This window comes from Miniopterus natalensis, chromosome 1 (genome assembly GCF_054644295.1).
Source record: "Miniopterus natalensis isolate mMinNat1 chromosome 1, mMinNat1.hap1, whole genome shotgun sequence".
NCBI lineage: Eukaryota > Metazoa > Chordata > Mammalia > Chiroptera > Miniopteridae > Miniopterus > Miniopterus natalensis.
Genome location: NC_142081.1, coordinates 138,553,407 through 138,578,182, shown reverse-complemented (window position 1 = coordinate 138,578,182; position 24,776 = coordinate 138,553,407). Strand labels below are relative to the sequence as shown.

The following is a 24,776-nucleotide window of genomic DNA, read 5'->3' as shown; positions in this document are numbered from 1 at the left end:
ATGTACGTTAGGTTCTCAGAACTTATTCAGTTTATAACTGAAAGTCTGTACCCTTTGACCAATTTTGGAAACAAGAGCTGGTACCTAACCCACCTTGATGTCGGTTCTAAGAGTCCCTGGTAACGTTCTGTTTCTTTATCTGAGCCAGGTGCTGGCAACCAGGCTGTACTCACTGTACAAGTTCATTAAGCTGCATGTGCACTGTGACTTACGTACTTTTTCTATGTTATTCTTTCATAGGTTAAAAAAACTACTGGATGAAAATGATCTAAATTATTTGACTACTTATATAAACTGGTACTGAGAAAATCACGTAGCTAAGTGACTACAACCCAAGATATTAGGTAAGAATTAAATACAGCATCTGGCTGCATCCAAAACCAGCTTTGAAGCCTATACTTTCACATTAAGACATTGTTTAGAAACAAAAATCAGTCTAACACCTAGAATTTAGAAGTTAAAGTAACTGTACGAGATCACCATACTCATTAAAATTTGAAGTAAACCCAAAGTTTAAGTGACTTGCCCAATAAAGTATGGAGCAAACCCAGGTCTAGAAATCTGTCTTTAGCTCCCTTTCTTTCCATGTAAGGCTCCATTATTTAGTGATTTTTACAAAACCATCTCTATTCCAAATGAAAATAAGGCCTACATAATGAATACTACACATCGTTTTCATTTTCTCTCTCCTGACAGTTTCTCTTATAACAGGTACTTGTATATTTATAGACATGTTTAGAAAGTTGACTAGCATGAGGGCCAGCACCCCACACCTGAACTGGTCACGCTGCAGAGTTCCTTTTTTCAACTGTTACTACTGAGATCTACCTCTTTATTTCCAAATGACATTCACACACTGCCGTGTTGTGACTATTTAATTTCAGACATTATAAACTGTAGACATTATTTCCACATTGTTTTTCCTATTATAAAATATGATGTTTGGCTTTTCCTCCACTCTCATTCCCTATCCCATTTATCCAAAAGATACACTGATATGCTTTTGCTGAAATCAATATTCACCTATAGTAAAAACAGATGTTTTAAGTAAACTAATATATGAAACATGTAAGGACAGAGAACAAACAGTACCTGGTACAGAGTAATACACAGCAAATGTTAGCTGTTATCTTTAGTTTATCCCCCTTCTTGTACAACTGTTTGTTTTTCCAAGAGTTAATAATTGTCTTGATTTTTTTCACTCAGTTTTCTATACACCTGTGTCTATACCATATACTATCCTTCCTGGGCACAAACTTAAATACAATTCCCAGCCTCCCTTGCGGTGCGGCCACGTGGCTGAGTGCTGGCCCAAGGAAGGGGAGCCAACGTGACGTGTGGCCACGTGGCTGAGTGCTGGCCCAAGGAAGGGGAACCAACGTGACGTGTGCCACTTCCAACTGTGGAACTTAAGGAGCCTCCTGAGTGCCATCTTAGTTCTCTCCCCATTTGCCAGCTGAACTGAGAGGACCCCCAACATCCTGTAACTACACCCTTTTCTGCTATAGTGTTAATTCTGCATGCACTGAGCTGCAATAATTCTGTCTGAACAAAATGGCAAAGCGTGATGCTCACCGACCTTTGTTCCCCACGTGTGCCACTTCTTTTTCTACCCACCCTCAGAGTCTGCCCTTCACGAAAATTCTGCTCACTCCCCTCTGCCCCTTCACAGCAGTCACACAAAAGGCCTTTGCTAGTTCAGACTCAGAATTTTTATCTAGAGGTCAGAATTATATTATCGGTTAACCACTTTGCAACTTGACTTAAACGAAAAATCTTTTCTGCCTCATGCAAATTAATTAGTTCAACACAGCGTTGAACTAAAAGGGCAGTCTAAGTTCTCTGAATTCAAGTGAACTTACTTTTGCTCATTAAGTATGTACGTCTAGAAATTTAAATCATTCAAGTACCAGAAGGTCCACAAACTGGGCAAGTATGGCTTAATTTTCATATAATGGAAGCTCAGATCATTTAATCCAACCACCTCCCACCCTCTTACATCGAGAGGAAACTGAAACCCAGAAAAATTAGCACCTTACAGGGTCACAGAGCATGTGGTTGGTGGCAGTGGCCACTTCTAAATCTGTCTTGTAAAATTACCAGTCAATCAAATTGCTCTTGGACTTCTAGGGACTACTTGAGTAAATTAAAGGTAAATACACCAAACAAAGAGTCAACATTCTCCTGCAGGTGACCTGAATTATTTTAATTTACATTTTAGTGAATGGTTTCCCTGAGAATACTTTTAAAATTGTAACAGACGTGAATAAGCCAAACACATTTAACTCTTCCAAGAATACCTGGTATGAGTTAACTTATAACCTACTGAAAAGGTAATATGCTTTAATCAAGAGAATGCAAGGCAGTCCAGAGCCATCGCTGTATCCAGTTAAGCACAGGCTTTGGAGTCAGGCTGCCCCAGATTTGCATCCTGATTTTGCCCCTTACTAACTGCATGCCCTTAGGCAATTTCCTTATGTAAGCCTGTTTCCGAATTTATAAAAATGAGGATAAGACTTAACACATAAGATGGATGGGAGGTTTGAGAGCACTCTGGACAGCACCTGACCCTCAATAAAGGACAAGCATTGCTGCTGTTACTGAAAAACATTTCCTGACAATCCCATCTGAATTAATTGCTTCCTAACCAGTGCTTCTAAAGAAAATCTATTTGCTCTATGAAAAAGATGACACACTGCATAGAAGATGGTCACTGAAAACCAGTAAGAGCTGCCTATCTCTCCCACAGACTGAGGTCAAGAAGTATTACTTATCTCTTTATACCCAGTGAGTGGCCAGCCTGATGTCTGAATGCTGAACACATACTGAAGAAACACAAGGTGATGTCCAAAAGCTTTCTACAAAGCCTTCCAAGAATCGGTCAATGGCCAAGGTAACAACTAATGGCTTATTTTATGCTTTTCTTGCATCTATGTACCAAACAACAAATAGCTTTGCCACTTTTTTTCTGATTATAAAAGTAATTTAATTCACATGTGGCAAACACTGCTGGATGCCTCACAACAACTGATTTCTCTTTGCCTGGGTGACAGAAACTTCATCAAGGGTGAAAATGCCAGGTTCCTACGCTCCCAGCCTTCCTTGCCACGAAGCCCGTATAGTGTGGGCACCTGAGCAAATAATGGGGCCTCTCGGGAAGTCTGCTGGAAGATTTCTGAAAAGCTTTCCTTCCTAATAAAATTCTCCACTCTCACTCATCAGAAACGTCCTTACACCGCCTTTATTTTTACTAGAAAACAGAATTGAAGATTAACAGATTTATTTTTTAATTTTTTTGCTTGTTTTTCTTAATGTTCCTAATCCACTGCTTGCAGTTTGCATTGCTCCTGAGAAGTTAGACATCATTCCTATGATTTCCCTAATGTTCCCTCTTCAGCTCTCCCTCCCCATCACTCTGCTTTCCAGGTTCCTCTTTATATCATTCATTTCCAGAAGACTGAGTACTATGTGTTTAAGTGTGATTTCCTTTGAATTTATTTTTTCTAAGATTGGAGGGGTCTTGAATTTTTAGGTTGATGTTTTTCACCCATTTCGGAAAACTTTTGACCATTTTTTCAAAACCTTTTCTTCTCAGGAGCTCTCTCCTCCTCTCAGAGCTCCAATTACATGTGTTTGATGGCTTGATATTGTCCATTGTCACTGAGACTCTGTTCACTTTCCCCACCAATTTTCTTTCTTTTTTTCCTAGTAATTTCTATTAGTCTGGCTTCTAGCTCACTGACCATTTCTTCTGCCAAATCTAGTCCGATTTTAAGTCCATCCAATAAGTGTTTTCATTTCAGATACTTTTTCAGTCCCTGACTTTCCAGTTGGTTTTTCTTAGTTTCCATTTTTTTCTGAGACTCCCCATCCATAGACCCTATTTTTCTCTAAAAGGTTTTAATGCTCTTATTTGGTAATTCTAACATCAGCATCATCTCAAGGTATGTTTTCAGTGACAGTTTTTATTCTGCATTATAAATCACACTTTCCTGTTTCTTCCTATTTCCAGTAATTTATTGCTGTATGCTGGACCTGTGGATGGTTTGTTTTAAGGAGGTAATTTACTGGCACCTCTTCTTGTCTTTCTGCGACTTGGTTGCAAGCCTTGTTGGGCAGGTCTACCTTTTTTTCTTTAAATCCTCAGCAGAAGATACGCTTTTTATTGGTTTAGAGAGACAAAGGGAGAGGGGGAGACAGAAACATCGATGTGAGAGAGAAACATGGATTGGTTGCCTCCCGTACATGCCCAGACAGGGACTGACCCACCACTTTTCGGTGTATGGGACAACACTCCAACTAAGCTACACCAGCCAGGGCAGGTCTAACTTCTTATGCCATCTATCAATCTACTGCCTCTCAACTCCAAATTCACCCTTCAGTACCTGAGATAATGGATTGAACTCCTGAAGCATTTCTCTTTAAGTTTTATCAGTAGAGGGCATCATAGGGACACTGTAGAAGGAAGAGGGTGTCAGTGGTGCCTGCGTATGGAGATAACTGGTGGCATCTGGTCCATGAGCAAGCCCAAAGTACATAATCCTTCACAACCTCAAAGCCCTAGCCTGAACCAGTGACCACCTTGCCGCAGTCCTCCTAATGCAAACACTGGTGCACCCCAAGCCTCCCACCAGCAGAGCTCCCTGATTCCCTTCTGTTCCCCACCCACCAGCCTGGGCTCACCTGTGCCCAGAGGGCTGTTTCCTGCACCCTCCTCAACACGGGCATGACACACTGTGCACTTCTCTGGCACAAGTGCGCTCACCCTGACCCCTTCTGGGCACCAGTCTGTCAGCCTCAGTTAGCCTGTGCAGAGGGTTGTGTCCTGCTTTCCGGCTTCTGTGAATCAGTTGTGGTCCAGGCAACCCACTGAATTTCTCCATCGTCCACTGGGATAAAACCCTACCTTTTTCAACGAGGTCTGGGGCCAACCCTTAGGGAAGGGATCCCTTTTACAAGTTTGTCCTTCCTTTGGTAATCTCCCTCAACCCCAGGGTACCCTTTAGAGGTCACTTTACATTTTTAGTTATTCCCCTACTGAAGTTTAATAATTCTTTAGATTTCCCCTATTCAAATTCTGTGCAATTCCCACCTCCTAATGGGACCCAGACAAATACACTGTCTAGGGTATACAGTAAAGGGTTGTCTTTACTCTTTTTTTTAGCACTGCCCCCTTTTTAATTTTTTTTAATTTTGAGAGAGAGAGGAAAAGAAAAAAACATTGACCAGCTGTCTCCTGCACGTCCCCTACCGGGGATCAAGCCTGCAACCGGACATGTCCCCTGACCTGGAATCCAACTGGCCACCTTTCAGTACATGGGACGATGCTTAGCTAACTGAGCCACACCAGCCAGGGTTGGCCTTTACTCTTAAGGCATGTTTTTCTGGTGTCTCAGTTCAATGCCTGGGATGTTAACAAGGTCACTCCACTTGAGATGGACTGGAAAATCATCTTCCAACACTATATACCCCAACCTCTAGCATCCTCACTGCACTCTAAATTACTACAGCCACTCTCCTTCGCGCCTCGCTGAGTCCTGCCCTGCACAAATGCAGTGAAGGAACCCTGGGGAGCATCCTCATGGCCTTCTGGTGCCTCTACTCTGTGCCTCGACCTCCTCTCCAGTAAGCACTCTGCAGGTCTCGGCTGCTCCAGCAGCCCCCAAATCCAGGCTCTGCCTCCTCCGCTCAGCAGGAGCACCATGTTTCACCTCGATTCCTACATCTGTGCTGTGGTCAGGAACCTACCGCAGGCCCAGAAACATGGGCTCCACTGTGTGTGCTTCCCACCTCTCGGGATTACATTCCTGCGCACAGTCTGTTTTCCAATGCTTCAAACAGGCGTTTCACACTCTTTAATCAATTTTATAATTGTTTTCAGCAAGAGGGCAAGCCCGGTATCCACTACTCCACCATGACCAGAAGTGGAAGTCTAGATATACTTTGAGAGTGGAAGGAACGGCATTTCTGTGGACAAACCAGGCACGGGGTTATGAGAGAGAATGATGATTCCTAGGTCCCTGAAGGAACTGTGATTCCCTGAGCTGGGGGAAGCTAAAGATAAAGCAGATTAGGAGGGATAAAATGAAGCAATTAACATTTTAGGCATGTTAAATTTGAGCTATATGTTAGACATTCAAGGTGGTTGGATATATGGGTTTGGAGTTGAGAAAAGAGGTATGAATTACACATAGATATTTGAGTATCATCGGCATAGAGCTATCTAAAGCAGGAAACTGGATGAGACCACCACAGGGGGTTGTATGGACACAGAGAAAAGGAAAATTGGGGACTGAGATGTAAATACATTAAGAGATCTGATTATTTCCTTAAGAAGAGAAAGACGGGCCAAAAAGCATGCAATTTTAAGACCTCAGCTATAAGTTACCAAATCGCTTCCCAGAAAAGTTATCCCAGTTGAAGAACACAACTTCTACAGTCAATCAGTACCTCACAGAAATATAAATGTGCCTATGTAACACCTTTTTAGCATCAGAAAAGCAACTCTCCTTCCACCTGCTGACCCCCACCCACCCAATTCCTAAAATGCAATTTAGGAATCAAGCCATTAAATCTTTACAGACTGGAAAATCAGTGACATCCTGGTGATAGCCAAACAGGCTTGACAGCTGCTCACTGTTCTGAGAAGCATTTGTGCGAGGGAAACAAATCTGGTACCAATGCCTTCTAAACGACCTACAGAAAATGATTAAAGAGTCACTGTTTTTATTTTATTATTATTAGTTGGCAAATAAGCATTACTGGCAGGCTTTTTCCTGATGTCACTGGAAAAGCTACACAAATGAGTGGTGTCTTTTTTGTTTATTACAAAAAAAAAATTCACTTAAGGCTGTGAATAAGCCAAGTAACTCGAACGAGCGAGGCGCTTGAGAAAAAGAAATGGATAGTTTTCATAAACCACTCAATCTCAGAGTTTAAATCCTGCCAGGTGATAAGCATTAAAATGCTTAATGGTTTAAAATATGAAGATGTTTACTAGAATTTCTACAGTTCCTTCTTTAAAAGTTCAGAAGTTAAATTATGCCTTTTGCTCACGCACCAGATCTGATGCTTCCTGATAAGAACAGCACCTCTAGGCTCGTAACTGACACTCTAGGCAGAGACCAATAGACAGGTACAACTTTAAGGTACCTATTTACCTCTAAAAAACTGAGAACTCTGAGCAGGTACCCAGATGCTTTCCCTTCCTATCAACTGCCAAGACACAGACCCCTTAGAGGCTTCCAGACAGCCAGGATCACTGGTGAAAAGAACACACAGGCCTGAGTTTCCATCCCACCCGTGTCTTGCTGGTTGTAGGATCTGACAAAGACTCGCTCCTTGACCTAACTCTAGTCAAGCTCTTTGAAGCCTTCAAGGCCCCAAAGTTCAGTGTGCATCTTGTAGGGCCCGCACTGCCCAGCTGTAGCAAAAATCTTGCTAAGTCAGTCCACCGAGAATTCTTCATCTCCCACCATCCCCCAAGTGATATTTGATGAGACTGGACTGCTTTCAGCAAGAATCCTGCTAGGTCTGTTTAACCAGAATCACCCCTTGACTCTTTAGTTCCGATGTTTCCTCTCAGTAGTTTTCCATCCCTAACCCCCACCCCCTTCTTGGGTATAATCCTCCACAGTTGCCTGTCCATGCCATATTCAGAAATGAGCCCAGTTCTATCCTGCAGTCTCTTTTCCTCTATTAGAATAGATCCTGAATAAAATCTAGTTTCACCATTCTAACTACTGTCCTGCTCTGATTTTCTGACGACCACAGTTACATGGCCCCTCTGACTCATTAACCTCATCTGTAAATGGGAATAAACCTATCTCACACCCTGGCAAGTGTGGCTCAGTTGGTGGAGCATCATCCCGTGCACCGAGAGGTTGCCACTTGGATTTCCCAGTTGGAGCACAAGCCAGGTTGTGGGCTCAATCCCCAGTGACGGGCATGCAGGAGGCAGCTGAGTGATGTTTCTCTCTCATGATGTTTTTCTCTCTCCCCTTCTCCCTTGCTCTCTCTCTAAAATCAATAAAAACATATATTTAAAAAAAAACAAACAACCTATCTTACTGAGCTGCTGTGGGGATGGGGTTATACAATGTATGCAAAGAATCTGTTCAATGTGTGACACATACAAAGGCATTCGAAGAGTAGTTATTTGCATTTTCCTTTCATTATTTATTAGTGACTTTCATATTTTTTATATACTGTGAAACACCAAAGGACATTCCGAATCAGAGGACGTACATGCCCTGACATGAAGTTTGTTAGGGAGAAGGTCATTGCAGGCTCTGTCAAAACCAAAATCCTGGGACTTCACACTGCTTGACAGGCAGCCTTGAGGTACAGGCAGCTCCCTTGATGCGTACAGGGCCCTAGGGATGTTGAGAACTCGAGGCAGAGTACTTTGCTATTGTTTCTAAGGCAGCTGATATTAATTACCACGTACTATCACGAGCTAGGCAATGTGTTCAGTGATTTACATTATCCATTCACTCCTCACAACAAAACCAGTCAGATATTACTAATACCCAGAGGGGGCTATAAGAGCACAAAAAGCAAAAATATAGGCATACCTCGTCTTCTTGCACTTTCTTTTACTGTGCTTCACAGATACTGTGGGTTGTTTGGTGTGTTTTTTACAAACTGAAGGTTTGTGACAACCCTGTGTTGAGCAAGTCTATCAGCGCCATTTTCCAATAAGATCAGATGACGGTTAGCATTTTTAGCAATAAAGTACTTTTTAATTAAGTTACATACATTGGGTTTTTTAGACATAATGCTATTGTACATTTAATAAACCACAGCATAGTGTAAACATAACTTTTATATGCACTGGGAAACAAAAATATTCATGTGGCTTGCTTTATTGCGAGATTAAATTGTGGTGGTCTCATGATATCTCCGAGGTACGCCTGTAGAGATTACATGAAGAACATCAGAACCCGCAACGCCAGGCTATCACAATCACAGAATAAGTGAAAGCCACTGTACTAGGGAGTCTACCTCTAAGCATGTCGGCTAGGGCCATCCTAACTCACTACTTTGGAACACCTACAGAAGATTTTAATAATTTATTTCCACGCTGTTTTCAAAAAATATGTGACCACATATTTTTTAAATGTTTTACTATTATACAATAAGATTAAAAACATTCTGTGGAAGTTAAACACATGGCTATGGGGCCAGACTATCCATAGAACAACTTCTTGCATCTCTCAGTTTCTTCACCTCTCTATCTCAGTTGCTTCACCTTTAAACTGAGAATAGTAATAGTACCTCCCCTTGGTGTTGTTCTAAGGATTACGTTAGCTAATACATGTAAAGCACATGAAATACTGCCTGGCACATAGAGTAAGAGTGCAGTAAAAATGGGCTATGCTTATACTCTGTTTCTCAATCACTGTATATAAGTACAACTCATTTACTATGCTCCGTTTCCTCTTCAGTGAAACTGGTTCAATGAAAACATTTTTTAAATTGGTTTAGAAATAGTAAACGTATTACAAAATGCTTGGTTAAATAACCAGTCTGGGTTAGAGGACAGAAATGGCTAAAATGAAAAAGTATAGGTGAAGAAAGACACTGTTGATGGGAGGGTAAGATAGTACCGCCCACTGGAAAACTGACGGACAGCATCCACTAAAGCTGAATGAACGTAATCCCAAGGCCCAGCAATTCTACTCCCAGGTATACCACAGAAACGCCCACTAAAAGGCATGCACTGAAACTTCAGACCGGCACTACTCTTAATAAGACAGCAAAAAACTAGAAACTGCCCATCACAGGGAACACTCCACAGTACTGAGAATGACCAACCTGCAACTAACTACACACAGCAATAGGGGCAAGTTTCACGAACAAGATGTGAAGTGAAAGAAGCCAGACACAAGAGAGTATATAATTCTGGTTATAAAAAGTGTTAGAACAGGCGGGACGGGATGCTGTGCTGCGAGGCCCAGATCCCCCTTGGGAAGGACAGGTCATCCCAGCAGCTGTCCACCCTCTTTAGAAACTGCCTCTCAAAGAGCAGCAGAGCAAAGCCCACCCTTCCCTGAGCAGCCAGTCACCGGCCAACGCGGGGTATAGCTGCCTATTTCTTACGTAACTTGGAACATCTCTGAAGGCCTTGCCAGAGCTCCACATGGGATCAAGTAGGCTTCCACTAAGACGGAATGCCGCTGCCCAGCCCTGCTCCCTTCCTTTCCTTTCCTCCCACAAACACTGACCCCAAGGACTCTCCTTAATAAATTTCCTGAATCCTAATCTCCCTCTCAGAGCGTTTCCCAGAGTATCCAGACCGCAACCCAAGCAAACTGGATTCATGATGTGAAAGGTGAGGGCAGTGATGGCTCCTGGGGGAAGGGCAGGTAATGAATAGGAGCAGGAAGGAAGAGAACTTCCAGGGTGGTGTAATAGTATTTTTTAAAAACTTGGGGTGCTAATTGTATGACTGTGATGAAATGGGGAAAATTCACTGTACTGTAAATCTATGAAATGTGTGCCTTTTCTGATGTGCATTATACTTCAATAAGAAGTTAAAAGAAAATAAGAAAATAGAAAATGATCTGAATGGGGCAGAATTTTAAAGAACATTCAGTCCCACCTCCTGGGCATCCCTTAAATAATCATTCACTGGGCACTTAACATAGCCCAGAAATGGCTAACCTAAGGTGGAAAACCAACTGGTGGAAAACCAGGCCCACATCCATGCCTGGCCTCAGCAACAACGGTCTTCTATTGTTTTCCTTGCCATGCTCTTGTGGGCAACAATGGGAGTCCAACCTGAAGCCTCCTGCAGCCAGCTTATCAACTAGTCACCTTTGCCTTGCAAGGAGGAAGACTCTCAGGTAAGCCAAAATGCAATCACCCCAAAGGTACCTTTAGGTAGCTCCACCTTTGAGTCTTCCTGTAGAAATATAGCCTGCTCTGAAATCAGAAAACATAAGAATCTTTCTAATGTAGGTAAAACAGCAGGCTTCACCCTTTGTGGTGTTCTCTCAAGAAAGGATTCATTACAGCTGTCTGCATTTATTATTTATCTGTCCCCTCATTCCCACCTTTTATGTCCTATCTCTTCCCCTTTAAGACAGACAATAAGAAACACAAAGAAGACAAAGAGGCTCTGAAGAGGGAAGGTAAGTTCCTTCACTTTCCTATTTGGCTTTTAGTAAGGTTACTTATCATATACCCATTTCTGACACTAAACTCATCTGGGTCATTTCCTCATTGAAAACCATTCATCCAAATGATTCTCTTTAGATGATGATGATGACGATGGAGATGAAGATAATGGAGACAGCATCAAAGGAGAGGTTGGGGAATTATTGTAACAAAATTGTTCCTTTATTTCCAAAACAATTTAGCTCCTCTTTGAGATTTAAAAACTAAAGGTCATGGTGGTCTCCAGGGCACTCACTACCCAATACTCCTGAATATTTTATACCAACGAAGAAGGAAGAATGTGAGAGGTTTACCTGCATTACTTTGGTTGGATCCAAGAGGAGAGTTAAATAATTTTAATCTTTCAACTTGCTGTGATTGTAGTTTTTTGTTTGCCTGTTTTTCTTGGCAAGAGGTAAAAGAGTATACAACCCTACAACTAAGCTCCAATAAAATTTTTTAAGCTGGATCCCAAAGAATAGCCAAATATGCTTGGATTTCCTTTTTTTTTTTTTGAGGAAGACATCACAGGGTATATACAACTAAATTATTTAATCCTTTCCAAAAGGGTTTTCCTACCAGATAAATCTAAGTAAATTCATCTCCCTTCAAGATGGAGATGAAAAAGAATGCAGTAATAAATGCGTTCCACTCTCTATCTTGAACACTCAACAAGAAGCTGGCTAGGAATTTCCCGCGCTGTGTTTTAGGTCATTCATTGACTTACACTCATTCATTCAACAAGTATGTTTTGAAAGCCTACTCTGCCTTGAAGCAAAAACCAAAATAAGTCCTCTTTATATAAAGTTATAAAAAGATCTCAAAATATCCTTTCTGACCCCTAAGTAGAACTGCAGAACCCTTTCCTACCCAATATCAAGAAGAGATTTTAACTTCCTGACTCTGAGAGAACAGATGCAGAATGTCCCCTGAATGTTTTAAGATACCATGCTTTTCCTCCTACTAAAATACCTTTGGCCCTTCCAAAATTCAGAAGAAAAAATCAGAACAAAATCAGATAGATCAGCATTGTCTGAGCTGTGTCTGTAACATGGCTAGCAGTTACAAGAGGCACCTGTATCACACCTTCCCAAGATCACCACACCGTCTGTCTGCAGAAAACTTGCTCCACAACTGGGACCAAGGACTGCAAGAAAAGCAAGAAAAACATGCCCCTCCCGCCTGCCCTTTCCCACCCCTAGAGAACATCCCTGGCAGAGCAGGAGAGTACTCTGGGCACATCCAACGTGAGCAATAGCCCTACAGATCAGACAGGCCTGTTGCTGGCACAAGCTGTGTTAATAAGAGCAGTTTTAACACTGCTGCAGTGAAAATCTGAAAAGCCATCTACCTCAGTGGGTCCAGCATACATCATGGGAGACGGGAAAATGGCCACCACCGTTGTTTCGGGGTTCAGGACGCCTTCCTCCAGCACTGCAGCATGCTGCTTCATACGCCACATCAAAGGAACATCGTCATCCTTGGTCCAGCCACCAAGAGGGTGCAGGAGGAGGACAGGGCGCCGGTAGCCCCTCTCTAGCAGTTGTTTGTGGGTGTCCTGCATTAATAGAGCATGTCCATTGTGCACTGGGTTGCGTAATTGAAATGCAAAGACAGCATCTGAAAAAAAGAATTTGTAGAGTTCAGAGTAGCATATTTCCAACAGATTACCCTGCAAAGGATAAACAATTCTTGAAGCGTGATGCTTAGGATTAAGCAAACGTTCATCACTGAAATCAGAAACTTGTGAGAAACATGTACTGCTTTGACCAGGCCAACATGACCTATACTTCTACTGCATTCTTCCTCTACAAAGCCCACATGCTTGAGAATGTGTAACGTAACAGTGGTGGGTTTATAACAATTACTTTCTGCGTTCACGGGAAACTTGAGAATAACAATCAGACTTCTGGGTCCTAGTATCCTGGTTCAGCTGCTTACATGGATATATATTCTTCCTCTGTAGGACTGAAGATACTGCTTTACTAAAAGAAGACAGTAAGGTAGGGAAACTTATAATTCTTGGCACTCTATCTGGCTTTATGATGCTAGGTTGAGATTTTGGATTACAGCTGAGCAACACCAACATCCCTTACAAGGGCCACTGCTATTACCCAAACGATGAAAATTGCTAGATTAATTAACTCTGTATCTCCAGCTTACAACCCTTACTTCCTATTAGGAGACCTTTCTTAGAAGGCATGGTTCTTTGGGGTCATAGAGCAATCTCACAGAACAGACTGACAACCCACTTAGAGAAGCTCTATATTATATCTCCTTCACAACATCTGGTACAGCACTGTGCCACGCTAATCCAGCTTGACTCAGAGAGAGGAACATCTTCCCCGCCCCGAATGATTTTAAGCCAAATAGTACGACATTTTCTTCAATCTGTTCTCAATTTGAACCCTTTTTTATCCCATGACAAAGGCCCAGGAGGAAAATTGTGGCACCTACTTGACCAGGGTTTTTTGTCACATCCTCTGATACTCCAAGATTTACAGCGTGATGCTTTGAAGTTCCTCAAGTTGCCTTTTATACATGAACAAGGCTGGTTTTCACCCAAGAAATAACTGATACGACATAAGGTACAAAGAACAAGAAAATCGTGATACAAATATATGAGCATTTCAAATGACTCCGTTTTAGGAGATGGGAGGAGGGGTACAGACCTAAAAGCATTTCTATCCCTCTGAATTCACTTCAAATTTTGTTCTCTATATGATATAAAAAGATTCCAAAATGTTCTTCTGACCATCAAGTAGAACTCTATAACTCCTGCTCCCAAGACCAAGAAGCAATTTTACTTTGTGACTCTAATATACTCCAGTTCTTCAAAAAAGAAGAGATGAAGAATGACTGACATTCTCCTGACATTAATATGAATATTAATATCCCTCCATTTAGGGAATTACTGCCTGAACTTAAGCCGACATACTGATTCTGGCCTAAATCTCTCACACATTCGGCTTAGTTCTCTCACCCGTCCTTCCTTCCCTTTATGCTCCCCGTTCTTTATAAACTGCCTTGAATCGTGAGAGAGACACTCACTAAGCATTAATGCTCCTGGGTTGATGTGAGTTGCTGCACTGATGGGAAGGTCTGGGGTGGGGAAGAGGAGGGGTGGTCCAGGCTTGTACCACAGGGAGGAAAGGTGCTGGCCCAGCACAAGCCTGCAGCACCAGGACCAAGGAGACACTTTCATGGTTCAGGTCAACAGGCCGAGGCGTAGAAGACAGCCGTGTGCCTGGGGCACTGCTTACACGTAGGGAGGTACATCAAATAAGTGCACTGAGAATAACAACAGAAGCCAGGATTCTTACCATAGGGGAAGGAAGGCATAAACAGAGCGGAAAACACACTTGGTATTGGATTATAATTGAAAGCAGTGTGACTTCATGGTTTTCAGCTGTTTACATAGACAGACACAGGGACAGATATAAATGTGTATGAGTTTATGCGTATTTATTAGTTCTGTCCACTGAAAGGTCCTACAAGCAACAACTCTGCAGTGGCAATGAGCCAAACTATAGCCAAATTTTGTATTCTATTTAGATTGGTATTTACCATTCCCCACTTAAATAAATCAGGGATCCTTGGCAAAATGGCCAATTCCAGGACTGAGGCAAGGAAAGCACTGTAAGGCCTCACGTAACGTCGTAAAGCGACATATCATGAAACCAATGTTAACATAGGTTAATTGGCTTAAACGAGAGTTAAGTTCCTACATCTCATCGTTACAATGAAATGACCCTGAAGTTATCTGAAGACCTACTGTACAACATGAGCTGACACACCTTTTGTGTCCTAAAGAAAAGGAGTGCTCAGAGAATGATGGGGACACGTCAAAAGGACAAAGCAACCAGTTTGGCGCACCCAGAACAAGCTAAACATCAAAGCAAGTAATAGTGATGGATTGGAAGCCACTAAGCAAAACAGGAATCCTTGAGTTCCTGAAGAATAAAATAAATGAATATCCAATGGGAGAGAAGGTGGAAATTCTACCTTATGGTGGAAAGTCAACTAATAAATTCTACCTTATGGTGGAACATCAACTAATAAATGTAAAAGGAATGAAGGAATTAGAAATTCACCATTTGGCAGTATTTGCAGTGTGCTAAAACTACCAGGTAAAAGTTTGATGACAACAGAATATTTATGGTCTAAAAATCTCTGCCCCAAAATACTTGTAAGTACAAAATAATTTGTTAACTTTACGGCAGGAAAACCTGGCAAACACTATCTTCAGTGATAAAAGTTAACGCTAAAAAAAGTTAACCTCATCTGTAACAGGACAAATCAAAACTGTGAGCCACCAAACATGACGCACTGAGAACTCAGCATTGCTTCCTACAGTATTCCTGATCAAACATGGGTAAGATGAATCTATCTACTGAATCTAATCATGGGAAAACAGCAGAGAAGCCAAGCTGACAGGCAGTCACAAAACAAATGACTTATAAAAGACACAACAAAGGCCCGTCTGCTCCAGACTGAAAGAGAATGAGATCCTGAACCAGAAAGGAAAGACGGCAAAGAGAAGAGGTTGTTGTTGCTGGTTTTGCTATAAAGAACATTTTTAGGACAATGGCATAATTTGAATGGAGTATGCAGATTAGACAGTACATTGATGTTATTTTCCTAAGTGTGATGAGCACAGTGTGGTTAGGTAGGAACTGCCCTTATGTTTAGGAAATACTAAGGAGTAATGAGACATCACGTCTTCAACTTTCAAACAGACTGAAAGAGCAAATAAAATATAATGTTAACAGTTATGGAATCTGGGTTAAAAATATATGGGAGTTCTTGGTACTAGTCTTGCCATTTTTCTTGAAATTTAATATTACTTCAAAATAAAAAGTTAAAACACAAAGTAAAAAATTATGACAAGAAACATATGAACCAATTACACTATGTAGATCTTAATTCAGATCCAATTCAAACTGTAAAAAAAAAAGTGACTATTTTAAAATTATTAGAAACTTGAACACTGACTGGTTATTGGATAATATAAGAAGCTATTATTATTATGTAGGTGCAATAGTGGTATCGTGGCTATGCTTTTAAAAGTCCTTACCTTTAAGAAATACGTACTGAAATATTTAGGTGAAATGACATGGGGTTTGAGATTTGCTTTAGAATAACATGCAGGTTGGGGAGGGGTACAGGTGAAACAAGCAGCCAAGAGTGGTAACTACTGAAGCTGGCTCAGAGGTGCACAGGGTTCATTATACTATTATCTCTACTTACAAATATAAGTAGTAGATGCTTGAAATTTCCCATAATAACAAGTTTTAAAAGAGAAGGAGCAATGCTTTGAAAAAGAATATTAATGGTTTCAAAGCCTAGAACTACCAGTTGCTAGCTATCTTCACTTTCTACAGCTTTGAAATGGAGATGACACTAAGGTTACTGTTATGAAGATTAAATAATATAAAATACAGAGCATGGTGAGATGCACAGTGGAGTCACTCAATAAATCGAAGTTCCTTAAGACAATTCATTCCTTAAACACACGCACACACCCCTAAAAATTCCCGTCAGGAAAGTGAACCCACTGTTCCACTGGTGGCTCAAGGTCCACAGCAGCATGAACTCTACTCCCACCAAGCGTTTCCAAGGTGAGGGAGTGATAGCTCCATGCTGGACACAGCCTGTGTTCTCTTTAATCAGGAACAGGAGTCTATCTTTGAACATGACCCTTGGTTAATACATCTCAGGTGTATGATGACTACATTCCTAGACTTCAATCAGGTCAAATCTGATTTTGTAAAATAGCCATTTAGCAGGATTCTTTATATGACAGGGTGTGCAAAAGGAAACATAAAAAATAAATTCTGTCTCAAATACACATATTTCACAGATTTTAATAATTTATCTTCCTAGGCTTTCTTTCCAAAAAGAATTAATCTAGCTCCACACTGGACATTTAACAGATAAAGTTAAGATGGATGACTTATTAAAAGTTCACATTAGAAACAGATAAAGGATTTTGCTGCCAAAACTTCTTCCAGATAGAATTCTTTCCTTACTATCAGTTGTACTCAGAAATCCAATGATCATTTGATCTGTCTGCCCATTCCTTTCTTGCCAACAGAGTGAGGCCTTTCTTAAATTTCTGGTCTTTTCAATTCCTTGTAACTATTTATCAATGAATTACACGAATGGCTTTAAGGGCCTGTCATTCCAGGCTGTACCTTCACCCCGACCATCTGGTTTCTCCGCTAGAGAACTTCCGTGAATGAACACTGTAATGGGAGCACCTGGTCCGTTGCAGGCTACCTTCCCAGGGTACTGTCCCAACTAACATAACCCAATATGCAGCACTATTAAATTTTCTTCCACCAATTTTCCATCAAGAATAAAAGAGTAATGGGCCACTGCAATCCTGGGGCCTCTGATACAACAACTTTCACTACTGTCTCATATTCTCACCCCCACTTTCTAAAGAACAGTGATTTCCCCCACTGTCACACCATAATCAGTGTAAAATACTCGCCTTCTCACTTATAATTCCTTATGGCTTAGTTTAAGACTGCTTTACCTAAAATGATGGTTTCGATATGTTTGAAAATGGGAGATGATCCGCAAGATGACTGCAATTTAATATTAACATTTAGGATTTCCATTGCTTTCTAGCCCTCTGCACCCATTCCTGAGAGCCAGGTATTCCATAATCTTGACTTGTAGAAAGCACACTGCAAAGCTGCCGAAGCCGTGAATAAAAAGCAGACCGTTTCCTTTAAGAGCCAGAGTGAATATTTTAGGTTTTGCAGGTCATGTGGGGTTTCTGAGCAACTCATCAATGGTGCCGCAAAAACAGCCACAGACTCAAAAACAAGTGAATGCGGCAGTTTTCCAATAAAACTTTATTTACAAAAACCAGAGGTGGAACAGATTTGGCCTGCAGGCTGGAGTTTGCCGACCTCTGAAAGACAAATGAAATGTGGCTGATAAAAATCAGCATTCCAACCAAGCCAGCTGATGTGAACCAAAGTGTGGATGCAGAAGAGCAGAGGTGTGTCTGAGGAACACAGGATCATCCATTGTGCCAAAGATGGATTTAAAACCTGGCACAAGATGACCATGTAGAATACTGAATGCCAGGTTAGGAAGGACACAGTGTACACAACAGGATTCGTGAGTTAACCAGTAGTGTCTTACAGAAAACTAGTCTAACAGGACTGTGCAGGGCTGACGGGGGAGAGCAGAAAGTAAGTGGGTAGAGTGAAGAGACAGCAAAACAGAAGATGACTATTGCTGAGACACATGTTCCCACGTTTCCATATAAAGCTTCCACCAACTCTTCCATTCTCTCCATCCACTAAAATCTATTCCTCCCCCAGGACCCGGACAGGCTCCTCTAAAAGACAACCTACACACTGCTGAACGGGTCCCACCGTGACGACAGCAAAGACAGGCACTGCCCTGCCCCTCAGCACTCTCCCTGCCTTGCTCCCAGCCGCCTGAGGTCACTAGTCTGAGTTAGCAACTGGACTAGTAAATGTGCATCTGCTGACAAAACCCTACCCTGCGCTCCAGGCCATCTCCCCACTGCCTCTTAGCGCCCCATACACACCTCGGACTGGCCCCCTCCCAGCCTCCTGCACCTCGCTGGTCCTCCTCCAGACCCTCTGGGGGCACAGCACCACTGCTCAGCCCAGAGGCCTAGGCCCCTTCCTCGCCCCGCCCTCCGCCGGCAATGAAGCGCGTGCTCCCTACAGTTCACCCGCAGCTCTCCCTTCTTCGCTCCAGTGCGCATCCACCCTTCGCCGCCTCTGCACAAGACGTGTCCACTCGCTGGTCTTCCGCCCGTGTCCTGCCGCCACAGCTGCCACAGGGGCAGGAGCAGGGGGAAAGCCGTCTGGGGCAAGATGAAAAGTCCACTTTAGACGTGCTGTCCTGAGGCAGCTGGGAAACGGGCCGTGCCCCCAGAAGCTCACAATCCAGTCAGAGAAGCAAACATTCGCTAACCAGAAAATAAGCACATGTGCAAAGGAATACTATACCTCCTTTAACGGGACAGGACATGATGAGATCTAGGTGTTTTCAGAAGACACGGCCGGTGACTGTGTGAGGATGAAGTGATGGAAGAAAATCACAGGGCTGGACCCATTCCTTCCTGCTCTGTCCCACAGCATGCAACTCCTGCCAAACCCAAAGGCACTTTCCTATTTTAAATGTTCCTGACCTCTCCACTGCTCCTAGCATTAAAAAAAAATTACTCCACTTTCCCCATAGACTTGGGCCTGCTAACCATGGCACCAACCTTTTCTATTTTATCTGTATCTTTACTTTTTTTAAAAAAAATATCTTTATTGATATCAGAGAGAGGAAGGGAGAGGGAGAGAGAGAGATAGAAACATCAATGATGAGAGAGTCATCAGTGATTGGCTGCCTTCTGTACACCCCGACTGGGGATCGAGCCGGCAACCCCAGCACATCCCCTGACTAGGAATCGAACTGAGATCTCCTGGATCCTAGGTGGATGCTCAACTGCTGAGCCACGTCCGACTGAGCTCTTTACTTTTTAAAGTAAAAACCATAAAACACTGAAGAAAATTTAGAAACATCACCCACAAATGCACTATCCAAATATAGCTGGTTTGGGTTTTTTGCATAGTCTAGGTGTTCTCCTCGTGCATGCATTTTTACACCGTTCTAATCAGATATGTATGACATTTTATATTCTGTTTGGCCATTCCGGTGTAATCTCCGGTTTCTGACATCTTGTAGTCCTCTCAGAGCAACAGGGTTCACTGCTGGGTCCGATGACATTCTTTCCCTACATACTCCTCAGGAAACTCACCCTTCACCTGGATCCAATTACTCTGCACATACAGATGGCTCCTGTTAGCTGCCTCTCTGAGTCCTGACCTTCCAAATCAGCAGTTTAGAGACATTATCAAAATCATTTCAATATTACTGCTCATTACTGCCCCGCACCCCTCCCTCATTTCTTCCACCTTCACTATTAGTCACATCGCAAGCCAAACACAAGTCTAGCCCCCCAAACCCATTCCTTTTGCTATATTTCATTCCACATAAAGAAACAGCCAGTAGTATAGGTCGTCCCCACTTCCTCTGGATTGGACACCATCTAGACTAGGAGCCAACACATTATGGAAACATGCACGACCTGACTCTTTCCTTCCAGCAGGTGGAAGGGGAAGAAGAAAGTGGAGAAGGTTCTTCTGAGCAAGTGCGGATGTGCGGCAGGGCAAGCAAACTGCGGCCACCAGCATTTCCTGATGGTAGGGAGAGAGTGAGCAGACTCCCTGGAGAGCATGGGACACGGGTCGCCTAATCTAATACTGTGGCATCCGACACTGTGGGGCACCATGCAAAGAACCTGGGATGAACCCTGCTCTGCAATTTCTGGGCTGAGTGCCCATGGATGACTTCACTGCACCGGGCAGGACTGTTTTGCACAACAAATAAGGCGATAAGCAAGCAGCGCTCCTAGCTCCTCGCCACCCTTCCCCCGATTCCTCAGAACTGTGCTTCGCTCCCAGCCCACAGTTGGAGCCCTGGTATGCATCCCAACCACTGAACCCAGAATTACAACATCTTCCTGCTTCCCAGCTTTCAACTTCTTCTCTGTGAAACTCTCTGTCCTACATACAGCAGTAATTAACAAGTCTCCTCTTCCAGTCCTACTCAAGCTTTAATATCTGCCACATTATCTACCCCAAAGCTCTAAAATTGGGTATTTCTGCTTCCCCTAAATCAACAGAAAAGCTAAACGAGAGAGTACTGACAATAATTCTCGAGTTGTTAGAGACGGTGTGTGTGAGCACATGACATTTAATGTCTGTCTCTCTAGGAGTTCTCTGAAGAGAACTGGAAGAAAGACTTTGATCTCCCTGCCTCTCTCTGAACTGTCATAAACTACCAGTATTTCTTTTACTTAAACTGCTTTTGAGGGGAAAATTCAGTAAGACACAGAGAGGCCACTTGGGTAAATATCCATTAGAATTCTTCACAAACAGGTACTCTTACACCCCAAAGTATGCAGCAATGAAATGTTTTTCAGTCATAAGACTAGAAATGCTTTCAAATTTAAATAAAAAATAATGGGGAATGTAAAGCTTCTTGCCAACTGGGCTCTGGGCTACTTCCCATCGATTCTCTGTCTTGTGCCTGTGTGTGCATGTTTGTGTGTGCGTCCGTGCATGTGTGTGCATGTGGGGGGACGGGTGTGTGTGTGCCTACAAGGTGGGAGACATTAGCAGGCAACCAGAAGATGGAGGGCGACAGAATTTGCAGGAGCTCCTGCACCATTAGCACCCTGCCTCAGGATTGATTCTGGCTGTGGCTCCATCCCCTACAACTAGCTTCCGCCCCTACAGCCCTCCTCACAGCTACGGCTCCTCTTACTAGGCTTCAGAAACAGTTTCCTTCCCACGCCCTCTCAGGACTGGTAACACTACCCAGAACTGCTAATCCCTGGATGTCACAACATTCCTATGGGTTCCCTTAACCCTGACCACCTTCTTTAAACACTCACTTTGTTAAATCATGTTCAGAACCTCATCGGAGGGTGCTCTGACTTGACGGACAGCCACTCCTCCCCCAACCTCAGATCACACTATCTCCAGCTCACTGCTATTTACGGTCAAGAAAGCCTAGTGCCTCACAGACAGACCATCTGCTTCAGTCCCAGCTTTCTCACGCATCACTCCCAACTTTGCCTAAGATATCGGTCCAATGTCTCTATCCATTCATTCAAAAACCTTTTTAGTTCAACAGCTCTACAAAGCTTTCTTAGATTTATTCAACACTGTGCTACCACATACCAGCCTCAAAGGAATTATGTCAACTTTTTCCTTTGTAACCTGGCAGGACACCAGTGTTCTGTGTGCAATAAATACTTACTGGCTCTTACTTGGCTTAAGTGAAATTCATTCTTTCTTCCCAAGACAGTGATCAACCACCAGTGATTCAAAGAAGCAGCCATCTGGAACCGCACCACCTTGCAACCACTGGTGTGGGTATGAAAGACCTCTCAACCCTTCCAGCTACAGAATGGCCGGCAGAGCAAAACTGCTCATATCAATGTGCACAAGAGAACAGCCCACAGGGGTGATCCAAGTTCTTCCTCCAACAGGAGGGAAGGAGCAAGAGAGAGGTAAGGAAAAAACCCTAGGGAAAAGAAAAAATAAGTGTTCCCTGTTCTCTCCCCCTTCAACTATGTTTCATCCACATGAGCAGATGACTTATTATTGGCTTCCTAACAGTGAACAAGAGCTACAAAGCGAACTCCTCAGTCTGTTGCTTATTTGCCTTAGTCTAAAATGGAAAAGTAAACAAAATAACACTCCACGATCTCTGCTGTCTAATATAAGACTAATAACTGGACCTAAGCTACTCTAAACAAAGTCGCAATCACTCATTATGCAATAAATTCTCTAACTGATTTAAAACGTTTGGCTGACTAAGAAGAGTGTAAAACAGATGTAATATTATAGTCTCTAATTATGAATGATAATTCCCTGATAAGACTCCTCAACAGTGCCAACAATTAATTTACTCACACAAATTTTAAATATGAATTCGAATTTTGGAAAAGAAATGAAAGGAAATGAGGTCATCTCAGCAAGTCCTCCATTAAACCTGTTCCTTTTTTCTTTCCAGAAAAAAGAGAGACGTCTACACGTTACATATATATACACATACATATATATCTTGGATGCTTCTGGTTGCAAATCAGACTCAATTAGAAGTGCCTGAAATAATTCAAACATGCATTAGGTCTTTGAGTAAGAAATCCAGAGATAGAGGAGTCCAGGGTTGGATCAGAAACTCAAACGGTTTAAGATTCACCTGGGTTCTCATGACATGAAATGACTATCAGAGCTCTGGACACTGTACCTTCACATGACTGCATCCAAAGCACTTCCTGCTTGGGACAGAAGGATGGGAGAAGATGACTTTTCATTCTAAGCCAGTTTCTTGTCAGGAAGGAAAACCTTACATCTCAGTGGACAGAACTGACTTAAACAGTGACCCTTAAATCATGTACTGACAAGAGAATGAGGCACCATCATTGACTTACCCTGTGACCGGGCCCAAAAAATGTTAGCAACAAGCAAGATAAATAAGCTATTGTACAAGCAAGCACCAAGTGTAGCTTTCAGAGAAATTCCTACACAAGTCGTTTAAGCCAAATATTTGCTTCAAATTCAGAGGAAAGGAGTCAAGTTTGGAAGAGAAATCCTACGCTCAATAGCCTACAGGAACAGAGCAGGAAATGTGGATGAAGGAGGCAGGCTGGGAACTGTGGGGCTCTGAAGAACGTGTGTGTGGCCTCCAGTTCTTGATCTTATCATTTCCAAACTACAGCAAACTACAATAAAGCTTAAAAATAAACAGACACTCTTTTGCTAACCTTCACACAAATACAGATTAAGACTAGCTTCACTTACATAACAGAAATTATGACCTTAAACTCATACTATGTGCCAGGTACTGTCCACAGTGCCTTAAGCATCTTCTCTCATTTCACTTTTTAGAATAAAATCCTATACATTAGGTGCCATCACCTCACTTTTACAACGAAGGGAACTGAGCTTTAGAAAGGAAAGCAATTTCTCATAATCACATAATTACTAGATGTGAAGCAGGGACCTGTGCACAGGACTCCGAATGACTGCCGGGGTCATAGAAGCTGAACACAAACCAACTAAATGGGTGCTCTTGCCCTGATTCCTACAGTCACTTGGCCGGGAAGCTTCCGGTTAACAAAACTGGCTTGGTGGCCAGCTATTTCCTTAAAAAGCAACCATATACACCTGATTTTTCCCAGCCATCTCTGCCTGTATTTTTTTAAAAAGAACACTGAAGCTCAGGGCTTAAACATTTCTGTAGAGGGTGAGAATCAATTAGTAGCACGATTGTAAGATGCCTCGAATTTTTCAGATCTGAAAAAAACCTCCCAACTACAATGAACACTGTTGCTTCACACATGGCACCTTGAACTTGTGACTGTAGGGAGAGAAAGAGTATGGGCCAACAGTGTAAACACAGCATTTACCTACCTCTGTGTAAGACCTGCAAACAGCAGATCTCTGGCATAAAAAAACTGTCCTGGAGTAGTTTATCATATTTAAAACAATATTATAAGGAACAGCATCTATAGGCTCTCTGCTCTTACTGCTCCATTTCACCCTAATCCAGAAATTTAAAATCATCATTAACCTACCCCTCAACAACCTTTTCTGCTATTTATTTAACGTCTCTCTCTTTTCCACTGCAAGCTCCTGTACTGTTCACGTATGGATCTCAGCACTTGGTACTCTCGCACATAAAGATGAGCAGCGAACATCTGCTGAATGAACAGCAAATATGATAAAAGTTCTGCTGCTCTGTTACTTTCTGCAGTGATACGTTCCACTCATACAAGACAATCAGATTTAAAGCACATTGATATGAGTGAGCTCTTCAAAAAACTTCTCTTCCACAGTTCCATTCAGCTTTAACAGGTGAGTTTTATAATAACCAAGTAAAAGGTCAATTTGTTACAAGCATCCATCTTCCACACAGTATACAAACTAACGTTAGATCAAACACACCTTTCCTTACATGTTCCAATGGCCTACAATTTACCTTGA

General features: G+C 42.4%; 1 protein-coding gene across 1 annotated transcript in view; it reads right to left on the bottom strand.

The window, feature by feature from the left end:
* PAPSS1 (3'-phosphoadenosine 5'-phosphosulfate synthase 1) overlaps positions 1–24,776 on the bottom strand; it is an 81,420-nt gene that overhangs the window by 16,138 nt on the left and 40,506 nt on the right. The window contains exon 10 of the mRNA XM_087826223.1: positions 12,515–12,783. Within this exon, the coding sequence (XP_087682349.1) occupies positions 12,515–12,783 (269 nt within the window). The remainder of the gene's footprint in view (positions 1–12,514; positions 12,784–24,776) is intronic.